Source organism: Micropterus salmoides, unplaced genomic scaffold, assembly GCF_014851395.1.
Source record: "Micropterus salmoides isolate LMB-PRFRI ecotype aquatic unplaced genomic scaffold, ASM1485139v1 Ms_hic_scaffold_1322, whole genome shotgun sequence".
In the NCBI taxonomy this organism is placed as follows: Eukaryota; Metazoa; Chordata; class Actinopteri; order Centrarchiformes; family Centrarchidae; genus Micropterus; species Micropterus salmoides.
Window position 1 is genome coordinate 8638 of NW_024040400.1, and position 21861 is coordinate 30498.

Consider the following 21861-nt stretch of genomic DNA (forward strand, 5'->3'; position numbering starts at 1 on the left):
GATGTCTGTCAGGAAGGGACTGGGGGGCCACTACAACATCATTGCTTAAAATATATCAGACCTTGATGAGATCTACACTAGATTATGGATGTATAGCATATATGTCAGGAGCAGAATGGCATCTTAAAAAACTAGATGTGGAACAGGCACAAGCGTTAAGGACATGCAGTGGAGCATTTAAGACCTCTCCAGTGGCTGCCATGCAAGTGGAAATGGGGGAACAGCCACTAAGAATAAGAAGAACAAGAATTATGCTAACATACTGGGCTAATCTTCAGGGACACTGTAGCTCTCACCCCGCGCTAAAGTCAGCCTAGAAGAATGTTGGGAACACAATAAAAGTAGCTGTTTCAGTTTTGGATGGGTGGGAAATGCGAAAGCAGAAAGTCTTGGCCTGTGCAGTATAAAATATATCCCAGTAGTCCCATATCCAGATCTTCCTCTGTGGTTTTTTGTAAATCCATCCATTGACCTGCATGTACAGCAAATAATCAAAAAGAAACCCAAGCAAGCACACATGGGAAGAATAGCAGAAAGTTACATAGAGCAGCACTATAGAGATAACCACATGGTCTTTACTGGTGGCTCTAAAGATCCAGAGACCGGACGGACAGGAGCTGCCATATACATCCCAGCATACAAACTAGGCATTAAAAAGAGATCATCTGTCAGTATATACAGTTGAGCTTATGGCCATTTTGATGGCATTACAGTGGATAGAAGAAAATAAGGAAAGCAAGGTGGTCATTGCAGATAGCTGGGCAGCGCTCACCAGTATTAAATCTGTTAAGTCCTGTAAGCTGGATCTGGTATTTAGTATTCATAGCTCTCTATGTAGATTATATCATAAGGGCTGGACTGTCTGCTTTGTTTGGGTTCCTGCCCATGTAGGGGTAGAAGGAAATGAAGACGCTGATATTCTGGCAAAACAAGCACTTAAATCAAAGTCAGTTGATATACAAGTTCTGCTAAGTAAATCTGAAGCTAAAACAGTCATTAAAGAGAAAATGCAAAAAACTTGAACCCAGATCCCTGCTTGAGGATGAGAACAGGTGAATGAAACATACAAACATTTGGATGACCTTGGGTAAATCCAGTAAGCTAAAATAAATGACTTGAAATGAACTGTGTATGTGTTGTATTTATCCAATCATGATTTCAACTCTTCTGACTAGTACTTCAATGAACTGAAATGAAATGACATGATATGACAAGCCATGTGTCCATTGATGCTAGCCCATATGCTAAAGGTAATGCTAATGCTAAAAGTCCTATGCTAATGTTCAGCTAAGGTTAGCTCAGCATGCTAAGACCAATGCTACCGCTGGCTTAAATGAAGGCATGGGGTAGCCCCATGACACGTACTTTAATCACTTTTGTAATGTAGTTATGCATGATACTTTTAATGTATTTTTCTTGCAGTACTTGTTGAAACATTGTTCTGATGTACATTTACATTGAAGTCTAACTACGGTGTTGATTAATGTGAACTGTCCCTGTTAAATTAAATAAAAAATACCACTTTGATACGGCAGCTAACAGAATACAGTGAGTGAACTCAGGTAACTCAGCAAAGGCTGCACCAAAGCAACAAAGACTGACGATACTATAAAGGAGAGAGACATTTCCTTCAGACAGGGACAAGGCCAAAAGGATTACCAAGATTAAATTCAAAGCTGTGCTAGAGAATTACAGGTTTATACAGTCTTTTGGAGTCACGGTGCGCCCTACCCTCTGGATATTTCAGACACTGTCCTACTAGAGCTTTACAACAAGGCCTGTGACCACCTATGATGTGTTTTATCAGATGAGATGACAGCTATTATTCAACTGTCAAGCATACAGGTATCAGATCAGGACTCTGTGTGGACAGATACGTCATATTAAAAGACTGAGCAAAGCACCTGTAGGGGACAAAAGAACCTGATCAGGACGTCCCTAATGAAATGTCCTCCATGTTCCCAGAATAAAGAGCAGGTCTTCAGGTAGGCTTCCTTCTAGTGGGACCTGCCTCGGTCTCACAATGGTGTGAAGAACTGAAAGTGGACATTCAGGAAACATTTCTCTGAGGCAGAGCTGCTCTGGATGCACAAATAATCTCACTGGCTGAACTGAACTTTGGTAGACAGCCAATCTCTAAAAAGGGGATTCTCTGGCCCCGCCCACTGAAGTCCAACTCAACCAATGAGATTCTTTGCGTCTCCAGAGCAGAAATGTTTGAGGAACTAAAAGCACAATCAGCTTGATGTTGAGGAGAAGGGCTGTGCAGCAGAGAGGCTGTGTAGTTTCTTCATTCTACTGCAGTGGAAGAACATTGCTCATCTGCTGTCTGTCTGGCTTTAACAACTCCAAAGACATGTTGCTTTACCTCTTTTTACTTTGCTCTCACTTCATAGGTGAGTGTTGGAGTGTTTGTGTCCACAGAGTAACACTGTACAGCTGCCATTTTCCACTGTCTTCTCCTCTCAGCCTCATGAACAATGTTAGTCTAATGGCTTCATTTGCTCTACTTTTTCCAGGACTAATAGCTGGAGACAAAATCTCTCCTGTACGAGAGGAAGTCAGTGAAAGAGAAGGACAATCTGTCACACTCACATGTAACTATCAGACAACAGCAAGTGGTGTATACCTTTACTGGTACAAACATCATTCTGACCTTCAGGCACCTCAGTTTATACTCTGGAAAGGAGCAAAATCATGGAGTGGTAGACAACATATTCCTGATAGAAGATATGAATCTGAAACATCAGCAACATCAACTACACTGACCATCAGAGATCTAACCCTGGCAGACACAGCTCTCTACTACTGTGCTCTAGAAACACAGTGATACAAAGTGTAGAAGAGGCTGTACAAAAACCTGAACCCAGATATCTGACAACTCTTCAAAGAGGAGGGAAGTGGTATTCAAACCACAGCTTCATATCAGATGGATTCTGCTAATTCCCGTTTTATCAGAGTCACTGTGGTTACAGCTGCTAATGAAACACTGGGGGAGGATTCACAGGAGCATTATGGGTAGTGGGGATCTTTAAGTTTAACCAGGTTTCGGGCTCCAACAGAAGTTGTGTACAGTTTGCAGATTGGAGGTTTCAGCCAGATGTTTGTGTCCAGATTCCTTCAGGTGAATTCACTGTCATTTCTAAAGCTTCCATCAGCCTGAATGGAAACAGAGCACAGCAAGAGGAGGAGCTCCACAACTGAATATGAAAGGCTTCATGTTGGAAGTGAAGAGCTGCTGTGTTCTCTCTATTGTTCATTCAGTACAAGTGGAAATGATGCAGCTCTGCTTAGTTTGGATGATCATCTTCATGTTTCACACTGGTGAGTGAAATTTAACAGGATATTTTAAACATGACTCAGAAAAAATATCAGTTGTGCATTCTCTCAAGTGTTTCTCTCTCACTTTAAAGAAATATAAATGTCAGAGTGAAATCTCTCTTTGTCTTTTTCAGGATCCTCTGAGGATTTAGTGAAACCATTTAAAGATGTAATGCTGGCTTTGGAAGGAGACTCTGTGACTCTCTCCTGCAACTATTCAGGCTCTGTACAAAACCTCTGCTGGTATCAACAGAAGTCCAGTTCATCTCCACAGTTTCTCATCAAAGAATATTTAGAGAAACCAGGTTTTTCTTTTGCACATGAGAAAACAGCAAAGGAGTTTCATCTGCAGATCTCCTCTGCTGCAGTGTCTGACTCTGCTGTGTACTACTGTGCTCTGCAGCCCACAGTGACAGGAAACACCAAAACTCTGTACAAAAACCTTTAGAGCAAAGACAACAGAATACTCCACAACGTCCACTAGAGGGAGTCACACACTGTTAAACTTCAGTGGTTTATGATCTGAATTTGTGGTGCTGGTGATTAAACAAAACAAAACAATGCAGCAGCAGCATGTGGAAGATACTACAAGTTCTGAAATGTTATTTTAAATAAATTCTGACAAAGGATGATAATGATGTTGGATGGTGTTTATATAAAGAGAGACTATCAGCAGCCTAATAGCTGAGAGTTCTCAACCAAGGAAGTCCTTTCTCTCCACTGCTGTTTGATCCTTAAGAAGTAAATAATTAAAATGTCCATTCTGTAAAAACACATGATGTCAAGGCTCTGACTCAGCATCTGTCAGATATACCGGGTCGTTGCACAAATTCTGTAAGCAGTCCCTATGCCCCACCCCCATTACCCACTGCCCCCACCCCCCAAAACCCCCCTCCAACACACATGTCATCCGAAATGTCAACACATTTCAACCTTTTTTCAACATTTACTTCTATGCAATGACTATAATTGCTAAATGCTTTCACCCCCCACTACGATGGCCTTGGTCAAATATACAGGATCCAATCTGGAGATGATGGTCCATTAAATTGTTTACAGAACAGAACAGAATTCATGGATGACCAAGTAATGATCAAGCATGAAACGATAGAAGGAAAATTTGACATATGCAAACAATCTTCCTGTCTGGAGCTTAACATCTAGTTTACTCAATTTATTTTTGTAAAGACGTCTCATGATATGATTTGTCCGAAAATGTGACACAAATGTAATAATGTGAATAGTACTGTTTGAGTAATGTATTGAATAAGTAATTAATGTGGCTGTCATGTGTAATTGAATAGTTGTATATCGTCTGTCTAAAGATTGACCTCAGTCAGGACCTTCACATGTTCTGTCAAGAGTCAACCAGTTTTACCTTATCAGCTTCTTGTTAACTGATGGAAATGATGTCATGTAGTGAATTACAGCACCACAGCAGAGACAAACTCACTATTTGTCAGAGTTGTGAGAGGAAGGAGGGAGGGATTAAGGGAGGAGCAAAACTGAGACTCAAGGTCAGAAAAGACAACAGATGATGAAGAGGAAGGGCCAATGATGTGAAGGCCCAGATCCATCAGAGTATCAATGTTCTTCCTCTCTCTCCTCCCCTCTCACTGCAGACATGAACCACTGGCTGAGAAACATCCTGATTCTGACTCTCTGGCTAGGTAACTCTTTAAACCTACTGATTGTTCTCCTTTAATCAATCATCTTTATTGATCCATCTCTTCCTCTGCATGTTCTCTTCTTCCCCAGAGTGTAAAGGAGAAGACAGAGTGACCCAGCCAGCAGGAGATGTCATTGCTGCTGAAGGAGACACAGTTACACTTGGCTGTACTTTTGAGACGAGTTACACTGCAACTTTGTTCTGGTACAAACAGGATGGAAACAACAGCCCCAGATTCATACTGAACCGCATTCAACGGGATGATGGGAAAACAGCAGACGAGTTTAAGGAGAGATTTTCATCCACACTGGATTCCACCTCAAGATCAGTTCCTCTGAAGATCCAGAAGCTTCAGCTGTCTGACTCTGCTGTGTACTACTGTGCTCTGCAGCCCACAGTGACAGGAAACACCAAAACTCTGTACAAAAACCTTTGGAGCAAAGACAACAGAATACTCCACAACGTCCACTAGAGGGAGTCACACACTTAACTGAGAAGATTCCAACAAGATTGTTGTTTCTCTCCACTTCTTAAAAAAATGTTCTAACTACCTGACACTTTGGTCCAGAGGACAACATGTTATGATCAACAATTATTTTCAGTGACAACTAACATGCTTCATTGGAGTTCTACTTTGTCAGTGATTTCTTCAAGATGTCATTTTCTTCTTTTTGGCTTTTTCCGCTTTCCTTGTTGTGTTATATATATATTTGTGTGCATATATAGGTTTGCAAAATGAAAAAGGTCCAAAGTCCAGCCCAAAGAGAGTTCCCATCTCCCACAGTAACCTCTGCTCCTGAACTGCCTGAAACAGTCCACTCTCATTAGAGACCCTCCAGGCAGTCAGTGGACATTAAGCTGTTACTGTGATATAGAGGCAGAGCATAAATAAAACGTTACATATAAAAGATAAATCTGTAAGAAATGAATAAGTTGTCACTCTGAAACTCTTGGTCCAGTCTAGGTTGCTAAGCTGGTTCTGGAACATGTACAGCTGAACCCAAGCCATTGTTACCGGACCCGTCCTGCTCTGCTTCTAGTTAGAAGAGCTGCTAATAGCTCTTAACTAGGTCCTGCACATGTGCAGCTCCCGTCAAAGATCAAACTGAAGTAGCTTAAACGGAGCGTTCAACACACAGGGTGAAAAGAGGAGCAGCAGCAATATGCAGTCTGACAAAACTATGGTCTTTTTTGAAAATGAAACATTACATTTACTCATTTGGCAGTTTCTTACATTTGTACTTCCTGCTTTCTTACAGTGCAGATGCTTTGCTGCTTGCTCTTGCCGCTCCCTGCATTCTTTTGCTCAATCAGCAGCTCTTGGATACTTTTAAATCACTGGGACTGTCAGATAAAGTTGGCTCTTGCCATACTTTAAAACCTTTTATGATCTTAGTGCTACGCGAGTGCGGCCTATCAATAGCACTCGCCTGTACTGCAGTGACTGGAGCTATAGCTAATGCTAATTAGCAACAAGATGCCCCCCTTCTCCACGGACGACTTCTACAAACTTCAACAGAAAATTACTGTGCTGGAAACCAAGATCCACAGGTTAGAAGTGAATGTGGAAGTGAATGGATTATGTGGGAATGACACCACTTTACCGTGGACCCAAAACAGTGGACAAGACCATGCTAACACACGGCTAATTAGCACTAACAAGACTACCAAGACGACTGGGCCTCAAACTCTGATTGTGGGTGACTCTGCTGTAAACGATGTAAGAAGCATGTGCAGTAAGAACACCAAAATACTCTGCTTTCCGAAGGATACGGTGACTTGGCAGAAAGAATCCTGCATATCGTGGCTGAACATCCTGCAGTGAAACATCATACTGCACATCGGGACCGATGATGTTGTGAAGAACAGTCTGAAGTGTTGAAAGAGGACTTTAATAATCTGTTGAACACAGTCAGCTCTTTGAATGCTGAGGTGTTTATCAGTGGCCCTATACCGCCAATCTGAAGAGGAGCTGAGAGATTCAGCAGATTGATGGCATTGAACACGTGGCTCTCAACGGCATGTACTGTCCATTCAGTGCATTTCATCGAAAACTTTTACTTTCTGTGGGACCGCAGACATCTTTTTAAGGCAGATGGACTTTGCTTTAACAAGTCAGGAGTAAAATTGTTTAGCTCCAACCTGTTTTACTTTCTGCGTCACTCATCTGTTCCCTCTGCCAAGGACAAGAGGAATCTAAACAAGAAGAAGACATAACACAACACGCCAGAAACCTTGAAGTAGAGTCACCTCAACCCCCACTGGAAGACAGCTCTGATCACGGGAGACAACTGAGCCAAGAGGAAGAGTCTCCACCTCCCTCACTGAAAACCAACAGTGAGGATTCAACATCTCTACCCCCCCAATCCCCACCTTCAGACACCCTTTCTCCCCTCTCCCCCCTGTTGGACTTCACTGATCACATGGAAGACCTGGTTAGAGCTGGGACCAAATTTACTCGCACCTTCCCTCGCTCCACTCCCATTTTCTCTACCCTAAACCCCCCTCACCGTCCACCTCCACCACTGGTTCTAAGTCCTCCAGGTTTGACACATGTGTCACAAATACAGCGCCCAACCCGTCCTCCCGCTCCGTAATGGTGAAAAAGCCCAGTAAGCTCTGTCTGATATGTGCTGGGTCCAGGCTACAAGGAAAATAGCACTCATGACTCTTCCCAGGACCCAGTGTGCTGGTCGTCTTCTCCATCCCTGTCTTGACAGGTAACAGAAAAAGCATGGTGAATGTGTTAAGAAACAGGAAGCACTCAACATATCCTGCTAATTTAGTATTAATTCCTCGTCAGCTGCAGCCTGTCGAAAAAAGTGGGCCAGATGTTTTTAACACACTAAAGTTAGCTTTGTTAAACGTTAGGTCTTTGGCAGGAAAAACATTTTTAATCAATGATTTTATAATCACTCACATCTTAATTTCATGTTTTTAACTGAAACTTGGTTGGACCAAGATAACAGTGCAGCTGTCCTTATCGAGTCTACCCCTCCCAGCTTCAGTTTTATAGTGAAGCTAGAGTCCATAAGAGAGGAGGTGGAGCTGCCATTTTGTTTAACGACTCCCTCCAATGCAAAAAGATGTCTTATGGGAATTTTGCTTCTTTTGAATATGTGGCTCTTCAGCTGAATTCCTCTTCTCGAGCTATTTTTCTAAAAATCTACAAGCCCCCTAAATACTGTGCAAACTTCATTGCTTTAATTAATATTTTCCATTTAACTCTTTTAACCCTGATTGTAACACTGTAACTTTTATTATATTTTATGTTGCTTTTAAACTTTTTATATTTCCCTGTTGCTTTTATGTTTATGTAAAGCACTTTGAATTACCTTGTTGTTGAAATGTGCTATACAAATAAACTTGCTTTGCCTTACATTTGAGGAACAACATACAAGCATCAACAAAGCATCAAATACATCACGAGAACTACAACTCACAATACATACTTGTAAGAGCAGCAATAAATACTAGTAAGAGCTAATAGCACATATCGCATCGATGGGGTAAATACCGAGGGAAAGAAGAGTTAACACAAAGTGCAATCAGTAAGATAATTGTAAGGGGAGAGAAGAAGACGAGCACAGGAAGTGCATGTTAGAGGTTAGGAGTTAGAGATGTTAAGAGAAAAGTCCGTTAAGACTCTTCAGCTGATCCAGAATGCTGCAGCACGTGTTCTGACAGGAACCAGGAAAAGAGATCACATTTCTCCTGTTTTAGCTTCTTTGCATTGGCTTCCAGTAAAATCCAGAATAGAATTTAAAATCATTCTTCTTACCTACAAGGCTCTTAATGGTCAGGCACCATCTTATCTTAAAGAGCTCATAGTACCTTACTACCCCACCAGAGCACTGCGCTCCCAGAATGCAGGGTTACTTGTGGTTCCTAGAGTCTCCAAAAGTAGACTAGGAGCCAGAGCGTTCAGCTATCAAGCTCCTCTCCTGTGGAACCAGGTTCCAGTTTGGGTTCAGGAGGCAGACACCATCTCCACATTTAAGAGTAGGCTTAAGACTTTCCTCTTTGATAAAGCTTATAGTTAGGGCTGGCTCAGGTGAGTCCTGAACCATCCCTTAGTTATGCTGCTATAGGCCTAGACTGCCGGGGGATTTCCCATGATGCACTGAGCTCCTCTCTCCTCTACTTTCTCTCCCTCTGTATGCAACCTTATCCCATTATTGCATGTTACTAACACAACTTCTCCCCTTTCTGGTAGTCTTGTGCTTTCTCGTCTCTCTCCTCTCTCCTCCTATCACTTCCTGCAGGTTTTCTGGCTCTGGAGCTGTGGAGTCTGGACCTGTGGTTGCGGGTCACCTGCTGCCCCCGTGTTCCTGCTCGACACCCTCTGCTGCAACGACTATTGTTGCTAGTCTTATTGTTATTATTGTTATTATAATCATTAACATTACGACTGTTACCATTAACACTATTATAAATATCTGTACCATTTTTCATTTAGTCTATAGCAACATCACCTTTACTGTCTGTACCTCTGTGTGGATATTGTGTAGGCTGCCTCCCTCCCCTCTCTCTCTCTCTCTCTGAGTGGATGAGTGAGTGTTTTCTAAACTTTTTCTTGTTTCATGTCGGTTTAATGTGTTACTGTGTGTATTTCTAAGGTTAGTTGTTGTTGTCAGGTGTGTGTGTTTGTTTGTTGGCAGCATGGAGTTCTCCAGGCTGACGAGGAAACACGGACTTAAGATCTGTCCGGGTTTCCGCTGCTCCGTAGAGGAGTGTGCGTTAGCGGTGGCGGAGGTTGTCGGGGCCGGCAGTGTGAGATCTGCGGCCAGGATGAACGGGGCGGTGGTGATCTTTGTGGACGAAGTAGAAAAAGCTAACGCCGCCATCACAAGCGGTATTGTGGTGAATGAAACCTTCGTACCAGCGCTGCCTCTGGCCTCACCGGCCAGAAGGGTGGTTTTGTCTAACGTCCCCCCGTTCATCAGAGATGAAGTGCTGCAGAGAGAACTCTCCAGGCAGGGAAAAATAGTGTCCCCTATTAAAAAAGGCCTGTCTGGGTGTAAGTCTCCTTTGCTCCAGCATGTGGTGTCTCACAGGAGACAGTTATTCATGATCCTGAATAACAGCAAGGAAGAGTTGAACTTGTCTTTTCGGCTGAAAATTGATGGGTTTGATTATGTTCTGTTTGCCACGTCAGACGTTATGAAGTGTTTCGGCTGTGGAAAGGAGGGTCATGTGATCCGAGTGTGTCCAGAAAAACCTGCCGGTACTGAATCTGGTCAGACTGCTGGAGAGGGAACATCAGGGCAGAAGGAAGCTGGAAAAAAGGGAGGAATAAGTGACAAGGAGCAAAGAGGCAGAGCTGAAATGAAGAACAGGGAGGAGGAAACAGGTGGAGACAACAGTGGTGATGGTGAACAGATGGAGGGAGGAAATCAAACTGTTAGCTGCAGAGAAAAGGACACATCAAACTGTCAAAGCATCAGTGATGAGGGAAACGAGGCAGGTGAGTCTCAACAGAGCTGTGAGACTGTGGGTGCTGATATTGAAAATAATGAGGAGGAGGAAAATGGGGAGGATGAGGATGAGGAGGAGGAGGAGGAGGATGAGACGCAAAATAGTAAGACAGCTGGGCCAGAGGAGATTTTGGCAGGAAGTGCAGATATAGACATGGTTGGTGAGGAGAGCAGCCTGACAATCACTCGGCAGAAAAGAAAATCTGAAGTCGACAGTAAAGGCTCAAAAGCAAAGAAGGTTACAGTCAGCAAAGACAAACAGAAGCAGACTGTGAAGGAGTCGATGGCGGAGTATGACTCCAGTGTGGAAGGCCGTTTAGATGTCTCACTGAACAAAATAACACCAGGAGAGCTGAACGAACAGATTTATGGGGTTGAGAAAATCAAACTGTTTCTACAGAAAACAAAGAACGTAAAAGGGGTAAAAGTTGAAAGTTTCTTTCCAGACAAAGAGGCTTTTCTTAACTCAGTCAAGTCACAGCTGAGGGCCAAAGGAAGAGAGGGTTTAACTGAGCAGGAGGTTTACAGGTTGAGAAGATCAGACATGAACTTAATGAAGAAGATGGAATCAAACTAAAGGTTTTCTTTTTCTCAGTCTGTCTGGTTGTTTTTTTATTTTTTCAATGAGTGATTTTAAAGTTGCTTCATTGAATTTAAATGGCGCTGCGGACATCAGAAAAAGGATGCAGCTATATGAGCTGATGAAGCTGAAAAGTGTTGATGTGATGTTTGTCCAGGAAACACACAGCGACAGGTCCAGTGAAACTGACTGGAGATCAGAATGGGACGGCGAGGTCGTGTTAAGCTCCTTGACCTCAGTGAGCGGGGGGGTAGCCGTCCTTTTCTCTAAAAAGTTTCTGCCGATTTCTTATGAACTTAAAGAAGTGATAGGAGGAAGGCTGATGATGGTCAGAGCCAAGTTTGAGTGTTTCACTCTCACATTCATTAATGTTTATGCTCCAAATGTCGGCTCAGAGTCCGTTTTATTAATACTCTCAGTGACACTCTGACTAGCTGTGGTTCAGATGAGTTTTTGTTTTTAGGGGGAGATTTTAATTGTACTCAGAATGATTCTTTGGACAGGAATCATGTTGAACCTCATGCTGCTTCGAAAAAGGCAATTAATGAAGTAATAAAAACACATGATTTGGTGGACGTTTGGAGGAGGTTGCACACTGAAGACCGACAGTACACCTGGGTGCATACAAGAGAAAATTTTATTTCTTTGGCTCGACTGGACGGGCTTTATTGTTTTAAACATCATTTTAGTGTTTTTAAGGCATGTAGTATTTACCTGTACATTTTAGTGATCATTTTTTAGTGGTCTGCAGTGCTTTTATTGCAAAAACTGAAAAACGGAGTGCATACTGGCATTTTAACACCAATTTACTCAGTGATGCTAATTTCAAAGATGTTGTGGTTTATTTCTGGAAGGTGCATAGGGCTGAAAGGAACAGTTTTGTTTCTTTAAGACAATGGTGGGAAGATTAAAATCAAACAGCTCTGTCTGCAGTACACTCTGAATGTCCTGAGGGACATTACTAGATCAGTGACGACTCTAGAGACTGAGATAGTGGAACTTTTAGGCTTGATTGAGTCCACAGGAAATCGAGAGCATTTTGAAGCCCTCACATCTAAAAAAGCTTTGCTAGCAGACCTGCTGGGCACCAAAGCCCAGGGAGCACTGGTTCGTTCACGTTTCCAGAGCATCAACCAGATGGACGCTCCGTCCAAGTTTTTCTTTGGCTTAGAAAAGACAAATGGGCAGAGCAGGTACATCCACACACTACAGTCAGCTGATGGGGAAGAACTCACGGAGCCTCATGAGATCCGGAGATGGGTGGTGCAGTTTTACTCTGAGCTGTATAAAGCGCAGCATGTGGAGCATGAACAACTGTTTGAGTGTTTCAGTGAAGGCCTGCCCAGAATCTCTGGAGATGACCATCCTGAGCTGGAGGAGCCTCTGGTTTTGGAAGAGCTGCATGCTGCCCTGCAGGGGATGGATGGAGGGAAAGCCCCGGGTATTGACGGTCTTCCTGTCGAGTTCTACAAGACCTTCTGGAAAGAGCTTGGTCAGGACTTGTTAGATGTGTTCAATGAAAGTTTTGAAAATCAGACCTTGCCTCTGAGCTGCAGGACAGCTGTGATAACCCTGCTGCTGGACAAAAAGTGAAGCTCTAGCAGTTGGAAACTGGGTTGGTGGTCTTCCGGTCCTGCCGGGGGGGTTGGGATGGAGAAATGATGGTATAAAGTATCTAGGTATTTATCTTGGCAAAGAAGAAATGGTGAAAAGGAACTGGGAGGGCATGATAGAGACGATGAAAGGAAGGTTGAAAAAGTGGAAATGGCTGCTTGCTCAGATGTCCTTTAGAGGAAGAACTCTAGTAATCAACAACCTTGTAGCTTCAGCACTGTGGCATCGTTTAGCTTGTATGGAGCCACCTGCTGGCTTACTCTCAAAACTACAAGCAGTTTTAGTGGACAGGTTACACTGGGTACCTCAGAGTGTGCTTTTTTACCAAAAGAAGAAGGGGGGCGAGGCCTGGTACACCTAGCAAGCAGAGTGGCAACTTTTGCATTTCAGTTTGCACAGAGATATCTGACTGGTTTTAAATACCCAGTGTGGAAAGAGTTTGCAAGCAGCATTTTAAGGAGAGCAGACAGGTTAGGACTTGACACTGCTTTGTTTTTAATGGATGTTGGTTATTTAAATTTGTCTGTATTGCCTGATTTTTATAAGGGAGTTTTTAAGGCCTGGCACCTTTTTAAGAAGAGACGGTTGGAGCCGTCAGTCTCCCTGTACTGGTTACTGAACGAGCCTCTGATCGGTGGATCCACAATGGACATACAGGACAGTGGTACACCAGGCCTCCATCACACGCTCCGTTCTGCTGGCGCTACAACTCTCAGACGGATAGTGGATGTAGCTGGAACTGGTTTTATGAACACTGAGGCTGTGGCTGCACTGATTGGACTAAAATCTGTGCGTCACGTGAGGAACATTCTGAATGGTTGGACTAACAAACTAACAGCAGCGGATAACGAGTTGTTGAGGATGTACTGGAAAGGTGAGGAAGCTCTGGACGAAGAGGACCCTTTTCCAGAGTTGGGACTGGTCCCCAATCTTGACTGTTGTTCTAGTCTATTGTTGGATGTCAGGCATCAGAAGGTCCCAGATCTGCACACGGTGACGGGTAAAATGATTTACAGGTGTTGTGTGAAGGTGTTGTGTAAAAACAAGTTAAATGGTAGAAGTGACACGGTGTGGAGGGAGAAACTGGGGGTTAGTAACGCTGTGAAGCCCACCTGGAGAGTCTTTTACAAACTTCCTTTAAAGAAGCGTACAGGTGACTTACAGTGGAGAATATTACATGGGGCTGTTGCAGTGAACTCTTTTATCTCTGTGATTAATCCCTCTGTCTCTGACGGCTGTCCTTTCTGTGGGCTGCTGGAAACTGTTGTTCATTGTTTTTTAGAGTGCAGCAGACTGGGGGAACTGTTTAATGTGTTGGGGTGCTTGTTTGCTTCTTTTAATGAAGTGTGGTCTAACACTGCTTTTGTTTTTGGAGCAGGTTACAGGAAGACCAATGCAACAAAGTGGCAACTGTTAAATTTTATTGTAGCAGAAGCCAAACTGTCCATATACTTGAGTAGGAAGAAGCAGGTAGAAGGACGGCTGTGTGGAGACGTAGTCCCTGTGTTCACCTCTCTGGTCAAAGCCAGAGTGTTAGTGGATTTTAAGTTCCATCAGCTGATGAACAGCTTGGATGTGTTTGTACGTCAGTGGTGTTATGATGATGTCATCTGTTCTGTGGTGGATGAAGAAGTCAGTTTTAGTCGTGTTTTCAGCTAATTTGATGTTTTTATTCGTGTGAAAGGTTTTTCTTTTTTCTAAATGTCAACCGGTTTTGATTCTCTGACTTATTGAGTGTTGCTATGTTTGTGAATCAGTGATGTTTTATTAAAGTGGGTTTAAAAAGTCAAAAAAAAGTCTCTCTCTCTCTCTCTCTCTCTCTCACCCCAACCGGTCGAGGCAGATGGCCGCCCACCCTGAGCCATGGTTCTGCTCGAGCTTTCTGCCTCTTAAAGGAAGTTTTTCCTTGCCTCTGTCTCCTAGAGCTGCTCTTGGTGGGAACTGTTGGGCTTCTGTAAATAGCATCACAGAGTACGGTCTAGACCTGCTCTTTATGAAAAGCGCTGTGAGATAACTGTTGTTGTGATTTGGCGCTATATAAATAAAACTGAATTGAAGAGAAAGTGTTCACACAAGACTTGAGTTTAAGAGCTTCTTGAAGTCAGAGAGGGACGCCCCTGCTCTGACGGCATGTGGTAGCTCGTTGCACCATCATGGTGTCACAGATGTGTTTAGGGATGGCAAAGCCAGGTGGCGGTGGTTGGAGGAACGCAGCGGTCCGAGAAGGAACATAACTTGTATTATGGAGTTTAGGTAGATGGTGCAGACCCAGTAGTCACTCTGTATGCAGCATTACTAACTTGAATCTGATTCTGGAGGCAACGGGGAGCCAGTGGAGGTCACTGAGTAACGGAGTGACATGAGTCCTTTTGGGCTGATCAAAAACCAGACGTGCTGCTGCATTCTGAACCATTTATAGGGGTTTCACCGCACAAGCTGGAAGACCTGCTAGGAGGGCTTTGCAATAGTCGAGGCGGGTGAGATGGCCTGTACCAGAAGCTGGGTGGCGTACTGAGTGAGGTAGAGCCTGATTTTCCTTATGTTGTATAGAGCAAAGCGGCACGACCGAGAGACGGTAGCAACATGGTCTGAAAAGGACAGCTGGTCATCAGTCATGACACCAAGCTTCTCACCACCCGGGTTGGAGTGATGGTTGAGGAGTTCATTTGTAGTTTGATGGTATGGTGGATATGGCTGAGATGTAAATGAGATGTAAATGTTGAGAGTTCCTCAACAGATGATGAAGAGGAAGGGCCAATGATGTGAAGGCCCAGATCCATCAGAGTATCAATGTTCTTCCTCTCTCTCCTCCCCTCTCACTGCAGACATGAACCACTGGCTGAGAAACATCCTGATTCTGACTCTCTGGCTAGGTAACTCTTTAAACCTACTGATTGTTCTCCTTTAATCAATCATCTTTATTGATCCATCTCTTCCTCTGCATGTTCTCTTCTTCCCCAGAGTGTAAAGGAGAAGACAGAGTGACCCAGCCAGCAGGAGATGTCATTGCTGCTGAAGGAGACACAGTTACACTTGGCTGTACTTTTGAGACGAGTTACACTGCAACTTTGTTCTGGTACAAACAGGATGGAAACAACAGCCCCAGATTCATACTGAACCGCATTCAACGGGATGATGGGAAAACAGCAGACGAGTTTAAGGAGAGATTTTCATCCACACTGGATTCCACCTCAAGATCAGTTCCTCTGAAGATCCAGAAGCTTCAGCTGTCTGACTCTGCTGTGTACTACTGTGCTCTGCAGCCCACAGTGACAGGAAACACCAAAACTCTGTACAAAAACCTTTGGAGCAAAGACAACAGAATACTCCACAACGTCCACTAGAGGGAGTCACACACTGTTAAACTGCAGTGTGATGATGAAGTCTGGATTTGTTTTAGTGGTGATAGAAGCAACTTTAAATGAAGCACTACAGATAAAACACAATAAACAAAACAGACAGAACAGAATTTGAATCATGTATATCCATAATACTTCCAAAGTATCTCCAATTCCACTCTAGCAGACTGTTTTCACAGACAATTGAAACACACCCCTGAAGGGCCTTTTTTTGTTGGTGATTGTAACCATTGCAAGCTGAAGCTGTGCTGCCTGGTTTGAAGCAATATCTAGACTGTAATACTAAACCCCCATTTGCACCTCTCACCATAATGTTGTCCATTTAATTCCCACCTACAAGTCCCTGCTCAAAAGCAGGAGAGCACAAGTAAAAGTGTACATGTTTGGAGCAATGATGGCATTGAGACCTTAAAAAGCGGCTTTTCCTGTAACAGCTGGGACCTCTTCCATAGCCTGGGCTTAGAGGAGGCAACAGGCACCATCTGCAGTTTTGTAGAGATGATGTGTTAACCAAGGTTATTATAGTTTTGGATTTTTCATTAGTTTTAATTTTTATTTCGTTTTGACTTTTTGGTTTTGCTAGTTTAGTTTTTATTAGTTTTAGTTTAGTTTTAGTCTTTGTCGCTGCACGATGCAGCTCAGTTCAATTTAGTTTTTTCACAAAACATTAAAATACAAGGACAATCAGAACTATTTGTGAAAAAGAACACCCTTTTTCAAGCTAGCTATCTATATATTGGGCACATAGATAAGATGCTTGCCTTTGGTGTGGGAGACCTGGGTTCGATTCCCACTGTGAGACATCCACCATTGTGTCCCTGAGCGAGACACTTAACCACTAGTTGCTTCAGACCTGCGTCCTCTGACATGTATAGCAATTTAAGTCGCATTGGATAAAATCGTCCGCTAAATGAATAAATGTAATATTTGAAGTACTGACGTGTTGTCTAAATAAATACTACAAATAAATGAAGCACATGCAATCTACAGTATAATTTTTAACCTACATACAGAAAACCCTCAGATACTCAGTGGTTCCAAGAAATTCATTACCTCTATCATTCTTGGTTAAATGGGTGAAATACAATAAATGGAGGAGAAATACAATTGATGGACAGCTAAGAAATTGGAAGATAGCGGAGGCCCCCCTTGGAGCCACGAACAACAGGTCTCTAGCAGCCTGAAGGCAAGTCTGACTGGAAAGCAGTTTGTTAATCAAAAAAAGGTATTAAAACAATGTGAAGCACAAAGAGACAGGCTGGCTGAGATATCAATGACCCCGTGAAACACACACTAGCTGACATGCAGTAAATATAATGACCAGCAGACAGTTGACCCAGCAGCAATGGGAGCTCGCACTCAATGTACAAGGGGCAAGTTCGTCTTACATGCAGGATGAGCTCCAAGCCAGACCATCAGAACAGAACAAGGAAATAAAACCACCAAGCAGTGTTAATTTCGTTGACGAAGACTATGACGAAAAATATTCGTCAACGAACCTTTTTCACAGACGAAAACTAAATAAAAAAGTCAGATATGATGACGAAGACTGTGACGAAATATAACTGACACTTTAGTCAACGAATAAAAATTAGACAAAAATATTAGGGAGGGACGAATGGAGAAGAGATTCAATCATCACTACTCTTTTTGTTGGACAAGTTTGGAAGAAATCCAATCAGAGCGAATCTTTGAGGGATGATATAGAAGCCGCGGCAAATGCAGGCGCTACAGCTAAAGAAACGCAGCAGCAGTTACGCAGGAGGAGAAGAAAGACGAGTTTGCAGAACTTTGCACAGTTTCGAGGACGTTTTTTCACAACAGTTAGGTTGTTTTCATTATATGCGATTGTGTTTAGTTGCACAGTCTTAGTTACACAGATATGGCTGATTTTGTTAGCAGTACGCTAACATTTTGGAGTGCACCCGGTCCGAGGGCAATGACATGTCTCATGAACAACAGAAATGTCAGAGCTAGGTCTTGGACGAAAATGAAGAATTGACATCTGGTCACACTTCACATATGGACAAGGACAACCGCCTGTAAACCGTGTGGAGCAAAGATCTCTGGGAAAAACACCACCAACTTGAAGCGACATTTACAGACGACTCATCCGGAAATACATGCGAAAGTAAGCATACATGCTAAGCTTGTTTTATCAGATAAACCACCGTGTTTCCGTTAAACTTGGAATAAAATAGAAGCTAAAGGAAACCAGCTTGAGCTATATTGATTAGACGATTGTCTCGCTGAATTAATATGAGCATAAATATTAAATGTCCTCAAATTGAATCAAATGTGTAAAATGTGTATTATAGTAACGTTAGATGTTGTGGCGTTATATGACTGGACGAAAGCTTTCCTAAGTTCTTCAAAGTACAAAACTGAATGGAGGGAACAACAGACCAAGGAGCAGGCCATAGCTAGATGGATTGGACGCACAGGTTTACCACTCACAACAACTGAAGACGAGGACTTTGTGCTAATGATGGAGATAGTAGATAGGAGACTAACAGTTCCAAAGAAAACTAAAATGAGCTATTTGATTGAAACACAGTATGAACATGAAAGACAAAAATTCAAAGAGAGACTGGCTGCTGCCCAGAGAGTTTCCATTGGCCTTGACTTGTGGACAAAAAAAGGACTGACAGCCTCCTTCCTTGCTATAAGCGCACGCTACTTTTGTGTTGAACAAAGTAAACCTGTACACATATTGTTGGCCCTTGAACAAGTAGCTCACCCACACACTGCACAGTCTATTAAGGCATGTGTGGACAAATGAATGCAAGAGTGGGGCATACCAAAGGAGAAGATCCTGACGGTAAGAACGGACAATGGGAGTAACATGGTGGCAGCCTTTAAAAACACCACAGCAGAAGAAACCAGCTCTGAGGATGACTCCCCTGGGTCCACGATGGAAAGTGACTCTGAAATTGATGACCAGCGGTGAGCCATGTTTAGTTTATTCTTTTACATCACAGTCAATTATCACATGAATGGTTTTCCCCCTGCCACACACTACATATATACAGTATGTACAGACACACACCAGCCAATTTATTAGGTTTAGACTTGGTTGTCTTTTCTTCTTGTTATTAGGTACCATCATGTCGACATGGTGGTGATGTGGTGAAGCTCTTTCGCAAGTCCTCAGTTGCAACACAGAGGTTATCGGACCACTGTGGTGTTATTGTTGTAAATGACTGCCCCACACGCTGGTCAAGCACATTCAACATGGTCGCACGACTCCTCACAGTCAAAGATGCAGTCTGTCAAATCACAAATGACATGGGATGGGACAGTTTGCTTACTAGTGAGTGGCAAAAGCTTTCATCATTGCATGACTTACTGCTGCCTTTTGCGGAACACACTAAAACCCTCCAGAGTGACACTGCATCTATGTCCTTAGTGGTTCCTGCCCTCTTTGATCTGCTGAGCCGCCTAACTGACTTTGCAGAGAACAGTCGGTACAGAGACCTCGCCACTCTTGCAGAGAAAATGAGATCAAATCTGAACCAGCGTTTTGCTTGCCTCTTGGATTCAACCGATGAAAAGTTCTCAGCACTTGCAGCAGCTGCCTGCTTTGTCAACCCAACTGTCTGTGAAATCCTTGTTAATGTTGATGTGGCTGATGGAAATATCCAGGAATCCAACGAGGGTTAAAATGAAGGGCAACTGGACTTGGTTGAAGATACTGGAAGACGTTTCGTCCCTTATCCAAAGGACTTCTTCAGTTCAGGAACTGCTGAAACAGGCAGAAGACTATGTGGTCAAATGCACTTTCCCACACACAAGACAGGAGGACCAGTCTGAAGATGATGCAGAAGAAGAGGTTATTGAGGAACCAGAAGCAGCGCCATCCTCAAAGCAGCCGGTGTTTAGGTTCCTCTCAAAATGCCGCACCACAAGGCCTAAACAGAAAACCTCCACAACCAACATCAGGCGGCAGATCATCAAGTACAAGGAAGAACTTTCACATCCCATCACTGCGGACACAGGAACAGACTTGTGGCTGGATAAGAGTGACAGTTTTTATCACAGTTTAAAACCTTTCGCGTTAGACTTGTTGGCTATGCCAGCTTCTCAAGCTTTGCAGAGAGGGTATTCAGCATCACAGGTGACCTCACAAGAGGACGGCGCAACAGAGGAAGGGTTACACTGGAGCGAAGTGCTTTCCTTAAAATGAACAGAAACAAATAGAACTGTTGTATTCACTGCTATTTACAGCATTTCCTGAAGTAGGATATGCACAGCTTGAAAGTTAGTTGTTTTGTTTTTTGTTTAATATGAGAGCAGAGAGATTTTTTCGTTCCATGCAATAATGGCATTACAGCTTAGCATGTAATTCACTGATACTTGATACTTCTTTTAATTATTAACAGAAGATTATTTCATTTTGTGTGCAATGACATTACAACCAATACATATTATCTTTTACATGTTTTTTTTTAAATCTCTTTGATTTTGCACACAATGCACAGAGTAATAGAGGATGAAGAAGAAGATGATGCTTACAGAGTTTTTTAGTTTAATGTGACATTTACCTGTATGAGAGCAGGGTTTTTTATTTACTTGAACATTAGGGAGGATGTCTTTGGTAGTGCGTGCAATGGCATTACAGCCAATACATTATTCTACATTAGAGAATTGCACTAATCTGTTCAGTTCAAAGCCTAGCAGTTATTTAACGTCTCTTGAGGTACGTGAAGATTAACAGTAGTGAAGTTTCTGTATTTTGATTGTGCAATGGCATTACAACCAATAGTTTTATTATTGTTTTTGAGAATTGCACTTTATTTTTCTTAATGTTTTTGATTTTGCACAGACAGTAGAAGACAGTAAGTTAAGGTTATCTATGTCAATAATATTATACTTCATCTTGAAAGAATGTCATATGCATTGCATATCATTCAGGGAGGGATCTTTTTCAGGGAGCATCTTTATTTTTCAGGGAGAGCAGGCCAATGACAGGAAGTCCACTCCACTGTAGATTTAGTCGACTAAAATCTGCTAATATTTGGTCTACTAAAACTCGACTAAGACTAAAAGACTTAAGACTAGACTAAGACTAAAACTCTTATGATATTTAGTTGACTAAACTAGACTAAGACTAAAAGATTTCAGATAGACTAAAATGTGACAAACTAAATGGTGTGTTATTCAAAAGACTAAGACTAAATCGGAATTTGATGTCAAAATTAACACTGCCACCAAGACAGTGACTCTCTACCTGCAACCCGAACTAAACTAAATACAGCTCTGTGCAGTTGTTGCATTCATATTATTTTGTTCACATGTATGTATAAAAGATAATAGAAAACATGTTCAAATAGCACCAACTACGCAACCGATCCCTACCTGGGTCTCCCCGACTAAGTTAGCCTCCTCCTAACGTTACATGGGGCTCTCCTCGTAACAGCAGCTGCCACCTATACGCTGCGGCCAGACGCCGCCCTGACCCCGGGCTCTCTTGTGGCCTTTTATTGTGGCCAGCCTAAGGCCCACCTGTGCAATCCCCATGCTGTCTGCTCAGCATCTTGATATGCTACACCTGTGAGGTGGATGGATTATCTCGGCAAAGGAGAAGTGCTCATTTACACAGATTCTGACAGATTTGTGAACAATATATGAGAGAAAGAGGCCTTTTGTGTACATAGAGAAAGTCTTAGATCTTTGAGTTCAGCTCATGATGAATGGGGGCAAAAACAAAAGGGTTGCCTTTATAATTTTGTTCAGTGTATATGTTGTGTGCGCATCATGAAGGAACAATAAATTTCTGTTTGTTATGCAGCCTTGTGTTGTATAATGACTAATAACCAACCTTGTATGAAATCTCAGACG

General features: G+C 42.7%; 1 gene segment (V, D, J or C); it reads left to right on the plus strand.

The window, feature by feature from the left end:
* Positions 1-15485: 15485 nt before the first annotated feature.
* LOC119901474 lies at positions 15486-16530 on the plus strand. The segment is given in 3 exon segments: positions 15486-15534; positions 15623-15917; positions 16455-16530. Coding segments are annotated over 3 exon segments (417 nt in total).
* Positions 16531-21861: the final 5331 nt, after the last annotated feature.